Source organism: Chiloscyllium plagiosum, chromosome 2 (genome assembly GCF_004010195.1).
Source record: "Chiloscyllium plagiosum isolate BGI_BamShark_2017 chromosome 2, ASM401019v2, whole genome shotgun sequence".
Classification (NCBI taxonomy): Eukaryota; Metazoa; Chordata; class Chondrichthyes; order Orectolobiformes; family Hemiscylliidae; genus Chiloscyllium; species Chiloscyllium plagiosum.
Window position 1 is genome coordinate 38981784 of NC_057711.1, and position 18183 is coordinate 38999966.

At 43.3% G+C, this 18183-nt stretch overlaps 2 protein-coding genes across 4 annotated transcripts in view; one reads left to right on the forward strand and one right to left on the reverse strand.

The window, feature by feature from the left end:
- The window catches only part of dhfr (dihydrofolate reductase), a 47101-nt gene extending 44731 nt beyond the window's left edge, over nt 1-2370 (reverse strand). The window contains exon 1 of the mRNA XM_043708196.1: nt 2180-2370. Coding sequence (XP_043564131.1) covers nt 2180-2271 — 92 coding nt within the window. The 5' untranslated portion in view covers nt 2272-2370. The remainder of the gene's footprint in view (nt 1-2179) is intronic.
- A 3439-nt stretch (nt 2371-5809) lies between these two features.
- The window catches only part of msh3 (mutS homolog 3 (E. coli)), a 281339-nt gene continuing 268965 nt past the window's right edge, over nt 5810-18183 (forward strand). For 2 of the 3 annotated variants that reach the window (XM_043708210.1, XM_043708215.1), the window contains exons 1-2: nt 5810-6085; nt 11758-11878. In XM_043708210.1, the coding sequence (XP_043564145.1) occupies nt 5915-6085; nt 11758-11878 (292 nt within the window). In that variant the 5' untranslated portion in view covers nt 5810-5914. The remainder of the gene's footprint in view (nt 6086-11757; nt 11879-18183) is intronic. The other variant, XM_043708223.1, reaches the window with a different exon arrangement.

Consider the following 18183-nt stretch of genomic DNA (forward strand, 5'->3'; position numbering starts at 1 on the left):
CAGTGGGGTTCTGTCCTGGTGGCGATTGGAGGAGCGGGGCTCAAGGGCAGTGGAGCGGGAAGTGGAGGAGATGCAGCGGAGAGCATCGTCGATCACGTTTGGGGGGAAATTGCGGTCTTTGAAGAAGGAGGCCATCTGGGTTGTTCGGTATTGGAACTGGTCCTCCTGGGAGCAGATGCGGTGGAGACGAAGGAATTGGGAATATGCGATGGCGTTTTTACAGGGGGCAGGGTGAGAGGAGGTATAGTCTAGGTAGCTGTCAGAGTCAGTCGGTTTATAGTAAAGCATTGGAAATGGAGGGAGTGGATGGGTTGTGGATGTGCTGCCAATCAAGCAGGCTGTTTTGTCCTGGACAATGTCAAGCTTGTTGAATGATGTTGGAGTTGCACTCATGCAAGCAAATGAGTATTCCATCAGACTCCAATCTGTGCCTTGTGGACAGGCTTTGGGGAGTCAGGAGGTCATTTACTTGCTGCAGTATTCCCAACCTGCTCTTGTTGCCATTGTATTTATATGGCACGTTCAGTTTCTGGTTAATGGTAATCTCCCAAAATGTTGACAGTCAGAGATTCAGTGATCATCACCCACTGAATCCCAAAAGGTGGTGGTCAGATTGCTACTTACTGGAGATGGTCATTGCCTGGCATTTATGTGGCATAGATGTTACTTGCCATTTGTCAGGCAGACAAAAGTGAGGACTGCAGATGCTGGAGATCAGAGTGAAGATTAGAGTAGTGCTGGAAGAGCACATCAGGTCTGGCAGCATCCGAGGAAAATTGACATTTCGGGCAGGAGCCCATCATCAGGAATGATGTCACATTCAGTTGAATGCAGCGTTGATGTCAAAGGCTGTCACTCTCATTTCACCTTTGTATTCTGCTCACTTGTCCATATTTGACTTACATCTATATGGAGGTCAGGAGCTGAGCAGCCCGGTTCCCAGATGAACCTCAACTGTGTATCACTGAGCAGGTTATTGTTGACCAGGTGATGCATGACAGCACTCAATGACACCTTTCATCACTTTAAGAACATGAAAGAAGTAGCCTGTGTAGTGGGTGGCACAGTGGTTAGCACTGCTGCCTCACAGCACCAGAGACCCAGGTTCAATTCCCACCTCAGGCAACTGTGTGTGGAGTTTGCACATTCTCCCAGTGATCCAGTTTCCTCCCACAGACCAAAAATGTGCAAGTTAGGTGAATTGGCCATGCTAAATTGCCCCTAGTGTTAGGTGAAGGGGTAAAAGTCAGGGAATGGGTCTGGGTGGGTTGCTCTTCGGAGGGTCAGTGTGGACTTGTTGGGCCGAAGGGCCTGTTTCCACACTAAGTAATCTAATCTAGCCCAAGTTTGCTCTGGCATTCAATACAACCATGGCCAAATGTGTCTTTCCTCCACAACCACCACCTTGTAATAAGAGACCTAAATTACCAGAAATCAAAAAAAAGGGCTTGTGAAGACATCCCCAGTGTGATCACTATAGAATTCTACAGAGTTTTGTTACACACTTTGAATATTACAATTCCTATCTGGATGGATGCAATCAAGCACCATATTAATTATAAGTACAAGTATAATTTAGATATTGAATGTGATAGATAGGTTTAAATATTTCCTGACACCGTGCATCATGGCAAGCTAATTTGCATCTAAATAGCTGGCAAAAATACAGTCCAAATAAAGAAAGTTATTCAGGAATGTCTGGCAATAGTGACCATTGAACCTGTGGCTATTGACTGAAAAGTCATATTCACTACATAACCTCTGCCCCCTCCCCGAACACGTACAACTGCCTTGACCAGTGTTCTGAAAACAATTACCGTAGCATTCCATCATAAAAACCATATCCACATGGAATATCAGTTCTTGTGCTGATTATTGTTAATCTCGGCTGGAGAGAATCTAAACAGCAGCAAAACCTGGCAATTGCATGCGAGTCTAAGTTGGTATCTCTCCTGGTCTGCAAGAATATCATATCATGCAGATTAGATATGCATAGAACTAGGTTCGGTGCAGGAGACTCTTTTTAAAACCAGAACGTGGGAATACCTTTCCTTTGCCGGGAAAGTCATTAGAAAAAGCGGTTGGGTCACGGAGAAGTCCAGCAGGGAAAGCGGGATTGCTCAGTGTACTGCGGGCAAGCTCAGGCCTGCACCGTCTCAGTTACTCCTGGATTACTTACTTCAATCTGACCGGGTACCAGGGGAAGTTTCCGTCTTTGCCGATCCCCATGTTGGGGCAAACAGCGACGATGCAGTTCAGCAAGCGGGACATCTTCCAGCTTTTTCCTGAGCCCGCAGCCGGTTCCCAAACTGAAAGTAAATTCCCGCAAAGCGCAGCAAAAAGAACGCGCCAAACTGACGCCACTCCAGCGCAACCAATGGGAGGCTCAACGTCCTAAATAGTTACATTGATTATTCATTGGGTCTAAAGGTCCAGTCCACTTCCACTGAGAGATTAAAACACAATTACTTCGCTTTATTAAAAGGTTGATGCAAATACTTTATTTTAAATTTTCAGGCACGACTCCCACAGTCCAAAGATATGCGGGTCAGGTGAATTGGCCATGCTAAATTGCCCATCGTGTTAGGTGCATTAGTCAGAGAGAAATGAGTCTGGGAGGGTTACTCTTCGGAGGGTCGGTGTGGACTTGTTGGGCCAAATGACTTGTTTCCACACTGTAGGGAATCTAATCTAATCTAGACTTCTGTTTATTGAGCACTTTAACATGAAAAACACCCCAAAGAAGTTTCAGAAGTGTAATCAGAGAAAAAGTAGATACTGAACCAAAGTGGTAAGGTTTAATCAAAGACACACTGATTCTAAGTAGACTCCCAATGAGAGGCATGGTGGATAGAAAGGGAGGAATGTCAGGGAATAGACACTGCTGACTGATGGCAAACGGTCAATATAGGGATGAAGGGAAATAAACAAAATAATGGGAAGAACAGAATAGTCCAAGCATGGGTGGAAAACAAGGTTGTGGTGGTTACAACTGTGGGATATAGGTAAAGCAGTGTTACTTCTGCAATCATAATTACTTATGCTAGGTAAATGAACTCACACCAGTGTATAATTCTTTCAAACAAGAGCTGAGTCAACAAAAATTAAAACTATGTGAAGGAAATATATAATTGTTTTTGTATTAGCTAAAATGTGCATACAAGAATGAAATGTGCCTGCAAACAATGCTAGATGTTACAGACAAATAGATAAGGTGCTGTGAGGGGAGGGGGTGTAGGTTAAGCTAGATATGCTTGTACCAGCAGTAGTTATAAGCATCTGTTTCCCGCTTCTGCAAAAACAAAAACAAACCACAATTAAAAGGTCATAAGGCTCAGTATGGATGAAGAATGGGAGGAAATGTTACAAGCAATGGAAACAGATGGTAGTGAAGGAGGATATACCTAACAATGGACCACAGCAGGTTGTGGTGAAATGGCCAAGTAAAACTTGTACTTTGTTGTGCACAAGGCCGGATAAGGCAAGAGATAAACAATAGTAATGGGCGCCGGGTTTACAGTAGTGGAGGAAGGAAAGAGAAACAAATCCTATATTAGATATGTACTTGCTAAACTCTGCGCGTCTATTTTTGGCACCACGCTTGCAAGCATATAATAAATGACACTGTTGCTTCAGATCTTGTCTCGGACTGAAATTATTGAAGTGAATGGGTTCTATTTCCCACACAACTATATAAAGCAAGAACCTAACATTGTCATACTCACGGGATCGTACCTTAGTGACAATTTCCCAGGTAACACTATCTCCATACTAACCATTGGACCGCCGTGTGACCCAATCTTTACATAAGCTTTGGTTCCTGCCCATTCAAGTATCTATCTAGATACATCTTAAATGACACCGTTGTTCCCACCCCTACCACCTCTGCTGGCAACACGTTCCAGGCACCCACACCCTTTGCGTGAAGAACATTCCACGTATATCTCCGCTAAACTTTTCCCATCTCACTTTGAACTTGTGACCCCCTAGTAATTGAGTCTCCCACTCTGGAAAAAAGCTTCTTGCTATCCACCTTGACTACATAGCTAGCAGCCTCCATACCAAGCAACATCCTAGTGAACCTCCTTTGCACCATCTCCAAAGCATCCACATCCTTTTGGTAATGTGGCAACCAGAACTGTATGCAGTATCCCATTGCAGTATTGGATGGGTTAGTAAGTTTGCAGATGACACTAAAGTCGGTGGAGTAGTGGACAGTGTAGAAGAATGTTACAGGTTGCAGGGGGACTTGGATAAACGGCAGAATTGGGTTGAGACATGACAAATGGAGTTCAATGCAGCTAAATGTGAGGTGATTCACTTTGGGAAGAATAACAGGAAGGCAGAGTACTGGGTCAATGGAAAGATTCTTGGTAGTGTGGATGTGAGGAGGGATCTTGGAGTCCATGTACATAGATCCCTGAAAATACACCCAGGTTGATAGTACTGTTAAGAAGGCATACAGTACGTTAAGTTTCATTGATAGAGGGATTGAGTTGTGGAGCTGCAATGTCATGCTGCAACTTTACAAAGCGCTGGTGTGGCCGAACTTGGAATATTGTGTACAATTCTTGTTACCCCATTACAGGAAGGATGTGGAAGCATTGGAAAATGTGCAGGATTTACCAGGATGTTGCCTGGTCTGGAGGGGAGTTCTTATGAGGAAAGGCTGAGAGACTTGGGTCTGTTCTCATTGGAAAGAACAGGGGGATTTGATAGAGACATACAAGATGGTGAGAGGAACTAGATAGGGTAGACAGTGAAAGTCTTTTTCCTAGGATGTCAGTTTGTACAAGGGGCCAGAACTACAAATTGAGGGATGATAGATTTAAGACAGATGTCAGAGGCAGTTTCTTTATCAGAGAGTAGTAAGGGCGTGGAATGCGCTGTCTTGCCAATGTAGTTAACTCAGTCACATTAGGGGCATTTAAACAATTCTTGGATAAACACATGGATGCTGGTTGGATAGTTTTGGGGGAGCAACATCGAGGGCTGAAGGGCCTGTTCTGTGCTGTATTGTTCTATGTCCAAATGTGGCCAAACCAAACTGTACCGTGACCTGCTAACTCTTGCACTCAATACCCTGTCCAATGAAGGAAAGCATGCCGTCTACCTTCTTGACCACTCAGGGAACAATGGATCTGAACACCCAAATCTCTCTGCACATCAATTTTCTCCAGGACTTTTCCATTTATGGTGTAATTCGCTCTTGAATTGAATCTTCCAAAATGAATCAGCTTGCATTTGCCCATATTGAACTCCATCTGCCATTTTTCTGGCAACTCTCCAATCTATATACATTCTGCTGTATTCTCTGACAGTCCCCTTCACTATCTGCTACTCCACCAACCTTGGTGTCATCTGCTAATCAGGCAATCTCCATCTTCCTCCAAATCATCTATGTATATCACAAACAACAGTGGTCCCAGCACAGATCCCTGTGGGATACCACTGGTCACAGGTCTTCTGGAGTCTCCTGTAGCTGAAGCCATACCCTCTGACCAGTGCAATAGTGTTTGTACTTCTGCAGTATCTTTGCTAAGAAACAAAGAGTTACGTTGTATTTTTGTGGATGAGGAGTACATCTTTAAGGAATACATATTGCTACCATAGCATGAAACGGGTGCAAACAGAAAATGGCATATGTTTCAGTCAGCAGGCTCCACATTGTTTTCCACATTGTGGTGAAGTAGAGGTATTCACTGTTGCAGTTATCATGTTGTTACAGTGAGAACGGTGTAGCTTTAAGGGAAAGATAACAGCAGCACGTGGGTCCCAGCTTTAATTCTAACTCTCTCTCTGACGTGTTTTTGTGCCGCCGCCGCTCCGGAACTGAGCGCTTGCAGCAGCAGCTGCTGGAATCCAGGCGAAGGGACAGCCTGCTGCCTGTACAGGGGCCTGGGGGATATCTGCAATGTCCAAGACGAAAGGCCGCGGGAAGAGGACTGCTCAGCACCAGGCTGTGATTAGCAAATTCTTCCGCCCTGTAGTCAGCAAAGATCGGGGCATTGGACAGGGGCAAGACAATGCAGCGACAATCCCTCTCACCTCAGATGCAGCAGGGCAGCAGGTTGGGTGTTGCCAGGTTATTTTTGACTACTCATTTACAGACGATTAATTGACAGACCTTATTGCATGTGATTTTTATATGTAATGTATGTATAAAAACACATGTTCAGACTTTGGCAACAGATACAAGAGTTATCACTTGACATTCGAGTCTTTTTTTGTTTTGACAGCTACTCACATCCTAATGTCTTAAACAACATGCATTTTTAAAAGCTAATTTCTATACTTGTGTTTTCTCTGTTGGCTAGTTTTGGAGAATTTGTAGCCTGAGGTTGTGTGGGAGTGTTCTAACTTCACTTTGTAGCATATGTATGTTCTGAAACTCCAACCATGCTTGACAATAATAAGGGCTTGCATGGTGAGGATGTTTGCAGGATGCATGATTATTCAAAGTGAAAGAAGGCCACCTGGCTCCTTCACAGATCAGATGCAGTTGCCTGGTAAAATATACAACTGCATTAGAGTTTATTATGCATAAAATCTGAAACAAAAGAGAAAGAGAATCTTTAGAAAATTAGGTGAAGCAAGATCAGAAATTGACATTTGGATTAGTACATGAAGAGGGAAGGTTTGGAGGGATATGGGCCAGGAGAATGGGATTGGTTTAGTTTGGGACTCTGGCATTGACTGGTTAAATGAAGGGTCTGTTTCTGTGCTGTATGACTCTATGAGAAATGCATTAAAGGGAGGGCATCAAAAGCTAGAGCCTCCAGGATGATGAAAGATCTAGAGATTAGAATGTGACAGTAAAATAATTGCTGTGACAAATGCTGGGTTCAAAGTTTATTAGAAACATACTGAATATGTCAGTATAGGGATCTAAAATCTGATTAAAAGAAGCATGGAGAAAATATATCGATAGAATATTTATAAAGACTGCTGATCCAGCCAACTTTTATTGGGCATTTCTAAGTACCATTTCAGTGTTGCTGGTGAGCTGCCATTTTGACTGCTGCAGTCCATATAATGCAAGTGCACCCGCAGTGCTGTTAGGAAGAGTACTCCAGGTTTTCACCCAGCAACAGCGAAGTAATTGTGGTATAGGTTCAAGTTGAAAAGGTGAGTAGCTTGGAGTTGCACTTGCAGGAGTTTGTATTCCCATGCATCTCCTGCCTTCTCCTTGTTAGAGGTTGGATTTGGAAGATGCTATCAAAGGAATTTGGAAAATTGCTGCAGCTCACTTTGCACATGGTACACACTACCGCCACTGTGTTTTAAAGTAGTTGGGGGGCAGGGGGGGTTGCAGAGGTGTTAATTAGATAGGATGCTTGGCCCTAGGCAGTACAGAGCTTCATGTGTTGGAGTTTACTCTTCTAGACAAGTGAAGGAGATTCCTTCACAATCCTGGCTTGTACCACTTAGAGGGTGGACATGTTTTGGAGAGCCAGAGGCAAGTCAAAATTAGACAAAATTCTGAGTCTCTGATCTGTTTTTTAGCTACAGTATACATACGGCTAGTCCATTTCTATATCTGGTAAATGGTAAACCCCACAATGTTGATAGTGAGGGAATCAGCAGTCACAGTACCATTGAATGTCATGGAGAGATGTGTATATTCCCTCTCGTCAGAATTGGTCATTGACTTGCAATTGTGTGGCATGAATGTTATGTTTACATATCAGCCCAAGCCTCGATGTTGTCCAGCGCTTGTTGGATGTGGCATAAACTGCTTCATTATGAGGAGTTAGATAAGTTACTGAATGTGAACATAAGAACTTAAGAAATAATAGCAGAAGTTGGTCATTCAGTTGCTTGAGCTCAATCTGCCATTCAGTAAGATCACAGCTGATTTGGTAGTGCCCTGGACTCTACCTTCACTTTGGTGATCAAAAATCTGTTTCACTCAGCCTTTAATGTATTCAATGACCCAGCCTTCACTGCTCACTGGAAAGAGAATTTCAAAGACTCAGAAAATTATGAATAAAGAAATCTCTCAATCTTAAGTGCAGGACCAATTGTTTTGAAACTGTTGCCCCCAGTTCTAAATTCCCTCACAAAGGGAGGCATCCTCTCAGCATCTATCTTAGACACCCTGCCAGAATCATCTTTATTTCAACAAGATAACCTCACTTTCTTATAAAATAATCATTAGTTGGTAACCTATTCACTCGCTTAACATTTACTTGATCTGCCTCTGGTACATAGTGGTGCTGGATGAAGGGCTTTTGCCTGAAACGTCGATTTCGAAGCTCCTTGGATGCTGCCTGAACTGCTGTGCTCTTCCAGCACCACTAATGCAGAATCTGGTTTCCAGCATCTGCAGTCATTGTTTTTACCTCTGGTACATAGTGGCAGCAATGGATCTGGATCTCCAAAGTTTTGAAGGATGGTCATACTGCATTCGACACATTATCTGTTTCTCTCTCCACAGACACGGCCAGACCTGACTTTCTGTTTATTTTTCTGACATCCAACGTTCACAGTATTTGTGTTGGTTTAAGGTTACTTTATCTGTGAGTAGCAAACTGAGCAATGGACATGGGAACCTCCAAAACAAAGGTTCAGTACAAGGCTGTATGTCTTCCTCATGCAAGTCAGGATGGATGAGAGAGGTCCCCTGTAGGACCCACCCACCCGCTGCCACTACCACTCAGCCTCATGCCAACATTACTGCACTGTACAAAAGTGACAATACAGAAGTTCTGATTGCGTTTCAGCAACATAGATTAAAGAGAAGGCTGAGAGGAGATTTGACAGAGGTACTTAAAATCATGAGGGGCCTGGACTGAGGAGATAGCTCTCTGGATACCCTTAGACCCAAGGAGTGCTGTGGTTCAAGAAGCGAGCTCAGCAACACCTTCTCCAGGGCAATTGGAGATAGGCAGTAAATGCTGGCCTAGCCAGCGATGCCCACATTTCAGAAATGAATAAAAAACCTTCCCATTGCTGGAAGGGTTGAGAACAAACGGACACAGATTTCGGGCAAAAGAGGCAATGGCGACATGAGAAGAAACTGTCTGATGTGGTTAAGATCTAGAACGTGCTGCTTGTGTGTGTTGGAGGCAGGTTCAATTGAGGCATTCAAGAGGGAATTGGATTATTATTCTAAAAGGAAGAATGTACAGTACGACAGGGTAAAGGTGGGGATGTGGCTGTAGTTAAGTTGTTCCTACAGGGAGTCAACACAGAAGTGTTGGGCCATGCAGTGTGTTGCAACAGTTCCATCATTCTCTGACTACAACAGTGAGCACAAACCACCGTGGACACCTTTAGATAAATTTAGCAAACATTCCCTTCTAGAAGATCCTTGATAGTTTGAGTTCATTATAAGCTCATCAGGAAAATTTGGGGGAAAAAAGCCTGTAATTTCTCAAAATTTTAATCCTGAATGTTGGATGCTGCCTCTGAAGTGTGCATTCACAAATTTCAACCAACAATGTTTGTGGCAGTGCCATGATCCAAATGCGATTTTCCATGACTGGAAGTAATTTTCAAGGATTAGAGCTACCTCTGTTTTGAAATGTGTATTTTTTTGAAAAAGAACTTTGTGTTTAGATGGTTTGATGTTTTCCTGAGGCACATGATCCAGCTTACAATATACTTGAAGTATAAGCAGGCTATATTGTCAAAACAGCATCAACTCTGCCTGAAGCATGTTATCGTATTTTATTGCTTTTGAAGTGAAATTAAATATTATAATTGTATAGTAAGTCCCTGTTTTAAATTGCCCCATGTTGTGTCATTTTGCTTTAAAGTTGGTCAGTTAAGAGACTGTGTATTCATATGTAGTGTTGTTTTAACATGGTTTTGTGCCAGCCCTGACATAGGATTGCATGACCTGATTGGCATATTGGAATGGTCTCTCCTTCGGTGATTGTTAAACATCAGTCATCTTAACTCCAGGACATCTCCTCAGGAGTTCCTTAGGGTAGTGCCATTGGCCTAACCATCTTCAGTTTCTTCATCGATGACCTTCCCTCCATCGTAAGGCCAGAAGTGGGGATGTTCACCGATGCAAAAGTTTGGCCCCATTTGCTACTCTTCAGATACTGAAACAGTCCATGTTCAAATGCAACAAGATCTGGACAATATCCAGGTTTGGTCTGACATTTGCACCACACAAATGCCAGGCTATGACCATCTCCAATGAGAAACAATACAAACACTACACCTTGACATTCAATGGTGTTACTGTCACTGAATCCCTCTTATCAACATCCTGGGGGTTAGTATTGATCAGAAACTCCAATGGGATTCACCACATATACACAGTGGCTACAAGAGCAGGCCAGAGGCTGTGAATACTGTGGTGAGTATCTCACCTCCTGACTCCCCAAAGCCTGTCCACCATCTACAAGGCACAAGTTTGGAGTGTGATGGAATGCTTCCCACTTGCCTGGAAGAATGCAGCTCCAACAGCACTCTAGCTTGACACCATCCAGAACAAAGCAGCCCACTGATTGGCATCACATCCACAAGGATCCATTCCCTCCATCACTGATGCTTAGCTGCAGCAGTGTGTGCTGTCCACAAGGTACTGCAGAAATTCACCAAAAATCCTGAGATAAAACCTTCCAAATCTATGCCCACTTCCATCGAGAAGGAAAAGGGCAGCAGATACATGGGAACACCGCCATTTGCAATTTCCCCTCTGAGCCAGTTACCACGCTGACTTGGAAATATATCGCTGTTTCTTCACTGCCATTGGGTCAAAATCTTGGCATTCCCTCCCTAAGGGCATTGTGGGTCAACCCACAGCAGGTTGACTGCAGTGGTTCAAGGAGGCAGCTCACTACCACCTTCTCAAGGTCAACTAAGGACAGGCAGTAAAAATACTGTCCAGCTAGTGAAGCCTATGTCCCATGAATGAATAAAATAAATATCTCCAATCCTCATTCCCCACACACTGTCTTACAGCCATTCTAAGCTTCCCACTGCTCGTTAACACTCCCTTTCACAAACCACCCAGCTTGCAGTGCCTTCCATTCTCAGACCTTCCCAGTCACCCTGACTCTCTTGCTTGCATCCTTTCTTTTTCCAGAGTCGTACCTGTCTCTTTCACCACCTCGACAGCTTGCTATCTGTGAGTTGAAAGTACTGTTCTAGTCTCTACCTCTCTGTCTGCTTCTTTCCAAAGCCCTCACTCCAAGCAAGGATTCAGGAGAGAGAAGTGACTAGAGGCAGGGTCAGAGAGTAGGATGTTTTGGAAGTGAGAGATATGGCGAACAGGATCAGTGGGGAATGGATTGGCTGATTCAGGAAGAATTGTTAAATTGGCAGCATAAGTGATCAGGCAACAGGGTGTGGGTGAGCTGGAGCATTTTCCAAACAGGATTAGTGAGAAGCTGGAAGTTTGGGGAATGAGAGAGTGGGAAATGTAGTGAGCAGGAGATAAGTAGAAAGAGTTTATTCCTTTTATGTTTTAGATCTATTTCATTTATTGATTCGGCATTGAGCAAATTAAAGTATTTTGACTTGGAAGATCTAATGTTTTAATATTTTTCCTGATGAGACGTCTTACGGAACTTAACTGCAGCTTTTCCATTTGTTATAATGGGGAAAAGCTGATTCACTTAAAGTTATTTTGCTTAAAGTTTTCAAGAATGCAATTACAACTTTAAATAGAACTTGGTATGTCCAGAAAAGCAGGATGACACAATATGAACATTAGTGATTGCCAAAGTAATTGTCCACATGATCTGAATTTTATTTTTTTCTTGTTTTTGATTCTGAAAATTCATCTCGCAGACACCAGCCTGCAGTCAGAGAAAGAAAGCACAAGTTGATCAAGATGAACCGAAGTCAAAACGTAAGAGGCTGGCAAGTGAGGAAGAGAATGGAAATGGGGAAATAGTTGAAAAGGCTTGTGGTATGTACATAGTTATTCCTGAACCCTTGCAAATTATTTTTTATTGGTTATCAGTGACAAAGCTGGCATTAGAGTAAAACCAATAGTCACTTCTTTATGCCACTACGAGTCTGTGGAGATTTTTCTATGTTACAGTTGTATTTAAATTCAAACAATTGCTAAAAGAGAATCTCAGAAATGGAGTATGGGCTTTATATTTAAAAATTGGGAGAAAACTTGTGCGAGTTAATTTGGGTGCCACCACGGAATGGCTTGTAATTGGTGTGATCTCAGTTGTTCAATTTGTCCTGCTTTCCTTTTCTCCACCATTCAGTCAGAAATAGGATGTTTATGTTTGCACACTGTGCATCCCTCAAGGTGTTATGGGTCAACTCACAGCACATGAACTGCAACGGTTCAAGAAGGCAGCTCACCACCATCTTCACCAGATGAACTCGGGACAGGCAAAATGCTGGCCCAGCCAATGACTCCCGAGTACCATGAATAAATACAAGGGAAGTGGCACTTGCAACTCCTCAGAGAACCCATACCCACATACACCAAGATCAACACAACAATCATGGAAATGTGTTGCTGGAAAAGCGCAGCAGGTCAGGCAGCATCTAGGGAACAGGAGAATCGACGTTTCGGGCATTAGCCCTTCTTCAGGAATCCTGAAGAATCTCCAGCATCTGCAGACCTCACTTTCTCCTCAACACAACAATCAGCCTGGGGCTGTTTATGAATATTTTGAACAAGAGAGAGTCTCACTACCTTTCTTTGCTGTTCAATCAGATTACTATCACCAAATCTCACATCATCATGATCCTGGGGCTCATCATTAGCTAGAAACTTGGTTGGAATAGCAATGTACATATTGTGGCTACTTGTCTGGGTAAAGGCTGTTCCAATTGTACTGAGTCTCAGTGATATTCAAGATAAAGCAGTCTGCTTGATTTGAACCAAGTGCATCCCCTTAAACACTGTCATTCTCCATTACCATTGTGTATTGGCAGTAAAGTTATGCATCCACAAAATGCACTGCAGTAACGCACCAAGGCTCAGTCAATAACAGTTTCCACACTCAGCCGGAAGGACAAGACTGCAAATTGCATTGGAGCATCTTTACCTGCAAGTTTCCCTCCAAGCTGCACGCTCTCCTGATCTGAAACTTGTATCTCTGTTCCTTTACTGTCATTGGTCAAAATCTTGGCACTTGCTCTCTAACAACATATTTACCACAGGCTGCTGTGGATCAAGATGGTGGCTCACTGTCACCTTCTCAAGGTTGGTAAATGCCGGCCTTGTTACTGTGCCCTGATTTTGTGAATTTTTAAAAATTAGTTCAGTGTCAAATCCATTTCACTGATTGATTTATTTTGTTGTCTCCCTTGTTAATTGTCTAAATCAGTGATGGCTAAGTAGCACATGTCCTAATAATACTTCATAATCTAAATACGTATAGAATAAATTTACCTGGGTCTGTACCTATGCATTGGCTTTCCATGTTGCAGCAAATATTGGCATATTCATTTAATGGAGTGCTTGCTTGTGAAGGGATATGAGTTATCTTTATTTAATTGATGAAAGAAGATTTTGATAGCTTCTTTTACAGATGTCTTCTCCAAAATGCTTGATGCTTTGAAATTTGCTGCAGTCCAGGCAACTCATTGCATCTAGTGATAGAAAAATCTCTCCTTCAGATTCCATCTCACCTTCAGATTATAGCTCAGACCTAGAAAGCTTCAGCCTTCCCAGCAACACTTGATGCTCCTCACTGTGTCCAGGGTGGTTGCCTATGAGAGAAGAATCATCCATTGTTTACTCATGTATAAACCTGAGAATATTATGTTACTCTTATGAAACTTGATTTTTGAGCATTCCATACCGGGACATTGAATGATGTGTAATTCAGAACTACACCCCATTTTCATTCTTTCAATGCTCTTCCTCTTCTGTAATTGCTTCCACCTTCTTTCTTCTAGCCAGCATTTCCATTATTTCTTCAGCTACTTATTTTGCAGAACTTCAGAATTGTGAAGCTTTCTCCACTCTTTGGACCAAAGTTGCCACCTAATCACAAATTAGTGTTGTATCTTGCTTTCTGCTCTTTCAAGCTTACTAATGTACTCTATCCCTTCAACTAAGCTTTGAAAATTAAAAGCTGCCATGCTCGTTACAATTTATCCATTCTAAATGGAAGGACCCTGGAATAACTAATGCTCAAAGGGACCTTGATGTGCATATCCATACATCTCTGAAGGTAGCAGGGGGGTCGATATATTGGTTAAGAAGATGGTTAAGAAGGCATTTGGGATACTTTCCTTTATGAGTTGAGTCATAAAATATAAGAGTAAGAAGGTTGTTCTGGACTGTATAAAATGCAGTCAAGTCACAGCTGAGGTTCTGCATGCAATTCTGATCACTGCATTATTGGAAAGATTTATTGTATTAGAGAGGATGCAGAGGGGGCGTAGCTGATGAGGGAAGTTAAGGACTGTATGAAGATAAAAGAGAAGTAGTATAATGTAGCAAAGCTGAGTGGGAAGCCGGAGGACTGGGAAACTTTTAAAGAGCAACAGAGGATTACTAAGAAGGCAATACGTGGGGGAAAAAAATGAGGTACGAAGGCAACCTGGCCAAAAATATAAAGGAGGATAGTAAAAGTTTTTTTAGGTATGAAATAAAATGGTTAAGACTAAAATTGGGTCCTTCAAGACAGATACGGGTGAATTTATTATTGGGAACAAGGAAATGGCAGAAGAGTCGAATAGGTACTTTGGATCGGTCTTCAATGGGGAAGACACAAATAATCTCACAGATGTAATAGTGGCTGAATGGATAGGGTAGTGGATGAACTGAAGGGAATTTATATTAGGCAGGAAATGTTGTTGGGTAGACTGTTAGGTCTGAAGGCTGATAAATCCCTGGGACCTCATGATCTGCAGGGTACTTAAAGAGGTGGCTCTAGAAATTGTGGGCGCATTGGTAATCATTTTCCAATGTTCTATCGATTCAGGATCAGTGCTGTGGATTGGAGGGTGGCTAATGTTGTCCCACTTTTCGGGAAGGGGAGAGAAAACAGGGAATTATAGACCGGTTAGCCTGACGTCAGTGGTGGGAAAGATGCTGGAGTCAATTATAAAAGATGAAATTACGACTCATTTGGATAGCAGTAACAGGATAGGTCAGAGTCAGCATGGCTTTACGAAGGGGAAATCATGCTTGACTAATCTTCTGGAATTTTTTGAGGATGTAGCTATGAAGATGGACAAGCGAGAGCCAGTGGATGTAGTGTACCTGGACTTTCAGAAAGCCTTTGATAAAGTCCCATATAGGAGATTAGGGAGCAAAATTAGGGCAGATGGTATTGAGGGCAATATACTGACTTGGATTGAAAATTGTCTGACTGACAGGAAGCAAAGAGTAGTAATAAACGGGTCCCTTTCGGAATGGCAGGCGGTGACCGGTGAGGTACCACAAGGTTCGGTGCTGGGACCACAGCAGTTTACAATATACATTAATGATATAGATGAAGGTATTAAAAGTAATAATAGCAGATTTGCTGATGACACAAAGCTGGATGGCAGGGTGAAATGTGAGGAGGATGTTATGAGAATACAGGGTGACTTGGGATAGGCTAGGTGAGTGGATGGATGCATGGCAGATGCAGTTTAATGTGGATGATGTGTGGTTATCCACTTCGGCAAGAACACGAAAGCAGATTAATATCTAAATGGAGTCAAATTAAGTAAAGGGGAAGTACAATGAGATCTAGGTGTTCTTGTACAGTCAATGAAAGCAAGCATGCATGAAGAAAGCTAATGACATGATGGCCTTCATAACAAGAGGAACTGAGTACAGGAGCAAAGAGGTCCATCTGCAGCTGTACAGGGCCCTGGTGAGACTGCACTTGGATTCTGAACTGCTGGAAGAGCACAGCAGTTCAGGCAGCATCCGAGGAGCAGTAAAATCGATGTGTTGGGCAAAAGCCCTTCATCAGGAATACAGGCAGAGAGCCTGAAGGGTGGAGAGATAACTGAGAGGAGGGTGGAGGTGGGGAGAAAGTAGCATAGAGTACAATAGGTGAGTGGGGGAGGGGATGAAGATGATAGGTCGGGAGGGTTGGAGGGTGGAGTGGATAGGTGGAAAAGAAGATAGGCAGGTAGGACAAGTCATGGGAACAATGCTGAGCTGGAAGTTTGGAACTGGGGTGAGGTGGGGGAAGGGAAATGAGGAAACTGTTGAAGTTCACATTGATGCCTAGGGGTTGAAGTGTTCCGAGGCGGAAGATGAGGCGTTCTTCCTCCAGGGGTCTGGTGGTGAGGGAGCGGCGGTGAAGGAGGCCCATGTCCTCGGCAGATTGGGAGGGGGAGTTGAAATGTTGGGCCACAGGGCGGTGTGGTTGATTGCTTTAGGGGACACCCGCACCATTCTGCTAAGAGGAGTCCAGTCTCCCCAATGTAGAGGAGACCACATCGGGATCAACGGATAAAATAAATAATGTTGGTGGATGTGCAGGTAAAACTTTGATGGATGTGGAAGGCTCCTTTTAGAGCCTTGGATGGAGGTGAGGGAGGAGGTGTGGGCGCAGGTTTTGCAATTCCTGCGGTGGCAAGGGAAGGTGCCAGGCGGAGGTGCGGGATGTGGACGAGATGCGTTGGAGGGCATCTTTAACCACGTGGGAAGGGAAATTGCGGTCTCTAAAGAAGGAGGCCATCTGGTGTGTTCTGTGGTGGAACTAGTCCTCCTGGGAGCAGATACAGTGGAGGCGGAGGAATTGGGAATACGGAATGGCATTTTTGCAGGAGGTAGGGTGGGAAGAGGTGTAATCCAGGTAGCTGTGGGAGTCGGTGGGTCACTTGGAGTATTGTGTGCAGTTTTGGTCTCCAAATTTGAGGATGGACATTCTGGCTATTGAGGGAGTGCAGTGTAGGTTCATTAGGTCAATTCCTGGAATGGCGGACTGTCATATGTTGAAAGATTAGAGCGACTGGGCTTGTATAAATTTGAGTTTAGAAGGATGAGAGGGGATCTAATTGAGACGTATAAGATTATTAAAGGATTGGACATTCTGGAGGCAGGCAGCATGTTTCCGCTGATGGGTGAGTCCAGAACCAGAGGACACAGTTTAAAAATAAGGGGTAGGCCATTTAGAACAGATTTGAGGAGAAACCTCTTCACCCAGAGAGTGGTGGATATATGGAATGCTCTGCCCCAGAAGGCACTGGAGGCCAAGTTTCTGGATACTTTCAGGAAAGAGATGGATGGAGCTTTTAAAGGTAGTGGAATCAAGGGTTATGGGGATAAGGCAGGAACAGGATACTGATTATGGATGGTCAGCCATGATCATAATGAATGGTGATGCTGGTTCGAAGGGCCGAATGGCCTACTCTTGCACCTATTGTCTACTGTCTGTTGAGATTTACCAGGCTGTTGCCTGGGCTGGAGAGACTGAGATATAACTAAAGATGGGAAAGACTAGGGTTGAGCAGCAAAGCTTGAGTGGGTACCTGATAGTAGTGTATAAGGTTGAGAGGCGTAGATAGGAAGGCACATTTCCTATTAGTAGGGTTGTCAGTAATTGGGGGCTTGGATTTAATGTAAGAGATAGAGAACTACGAGGAGAGTTCAGGAGAAATATTTTCATCGAGAGGGTGATGGGCATGTGGAACTCACTGCCTGCAAGAGTGGCTGAATCAGAAATCTTAAAAAATACTTAAGCAGCATTTAGATATTAATTTGCATTGTCATAGCTTCCAGATCTATGGCCTAGAGCTGGAAAGTGAAAGTCGTGCAGGCAGATCTTTGTTGATCAAACTGGATATGATGGGCTGAATAGCTACCTCCTGAGCTGGAGATGTCTGAGGCACAGGTTTACAGCAGGGCTTTTGATAATCCTCCAAACTGAATCCTGATCTCCTGTCCAATCTACGCATGCTTCAGTATGTACTGTTTCACTTTGCATTAAATAAGTATGTGACAAATTTCAAGTCATAAAAGATCATTCATCCCATAACCCCATTCCGTCTTCAGACTTTGTGTGATTACTTCATGATTGATATTCCACCCACAGTACAGGTTAATTAGACATGCATATTCTTTTCAAATTTCAATAAAATGCGATAGAACATTATAGCAGAGTACAGGCCTTTTGGCCCTCAATGTTGCGCCGACCTGTGGAACCAATCTGAAGCCTATCTATCCTACATAATTCCATTTTCATCCATATGTTTATCTAATGACCATTCAAATGGCCTTAAAGTTGGCGAGTCTACAACTGTTGCAGACAGTGCATTCCATACCTCTGACATCTGTCCTACATT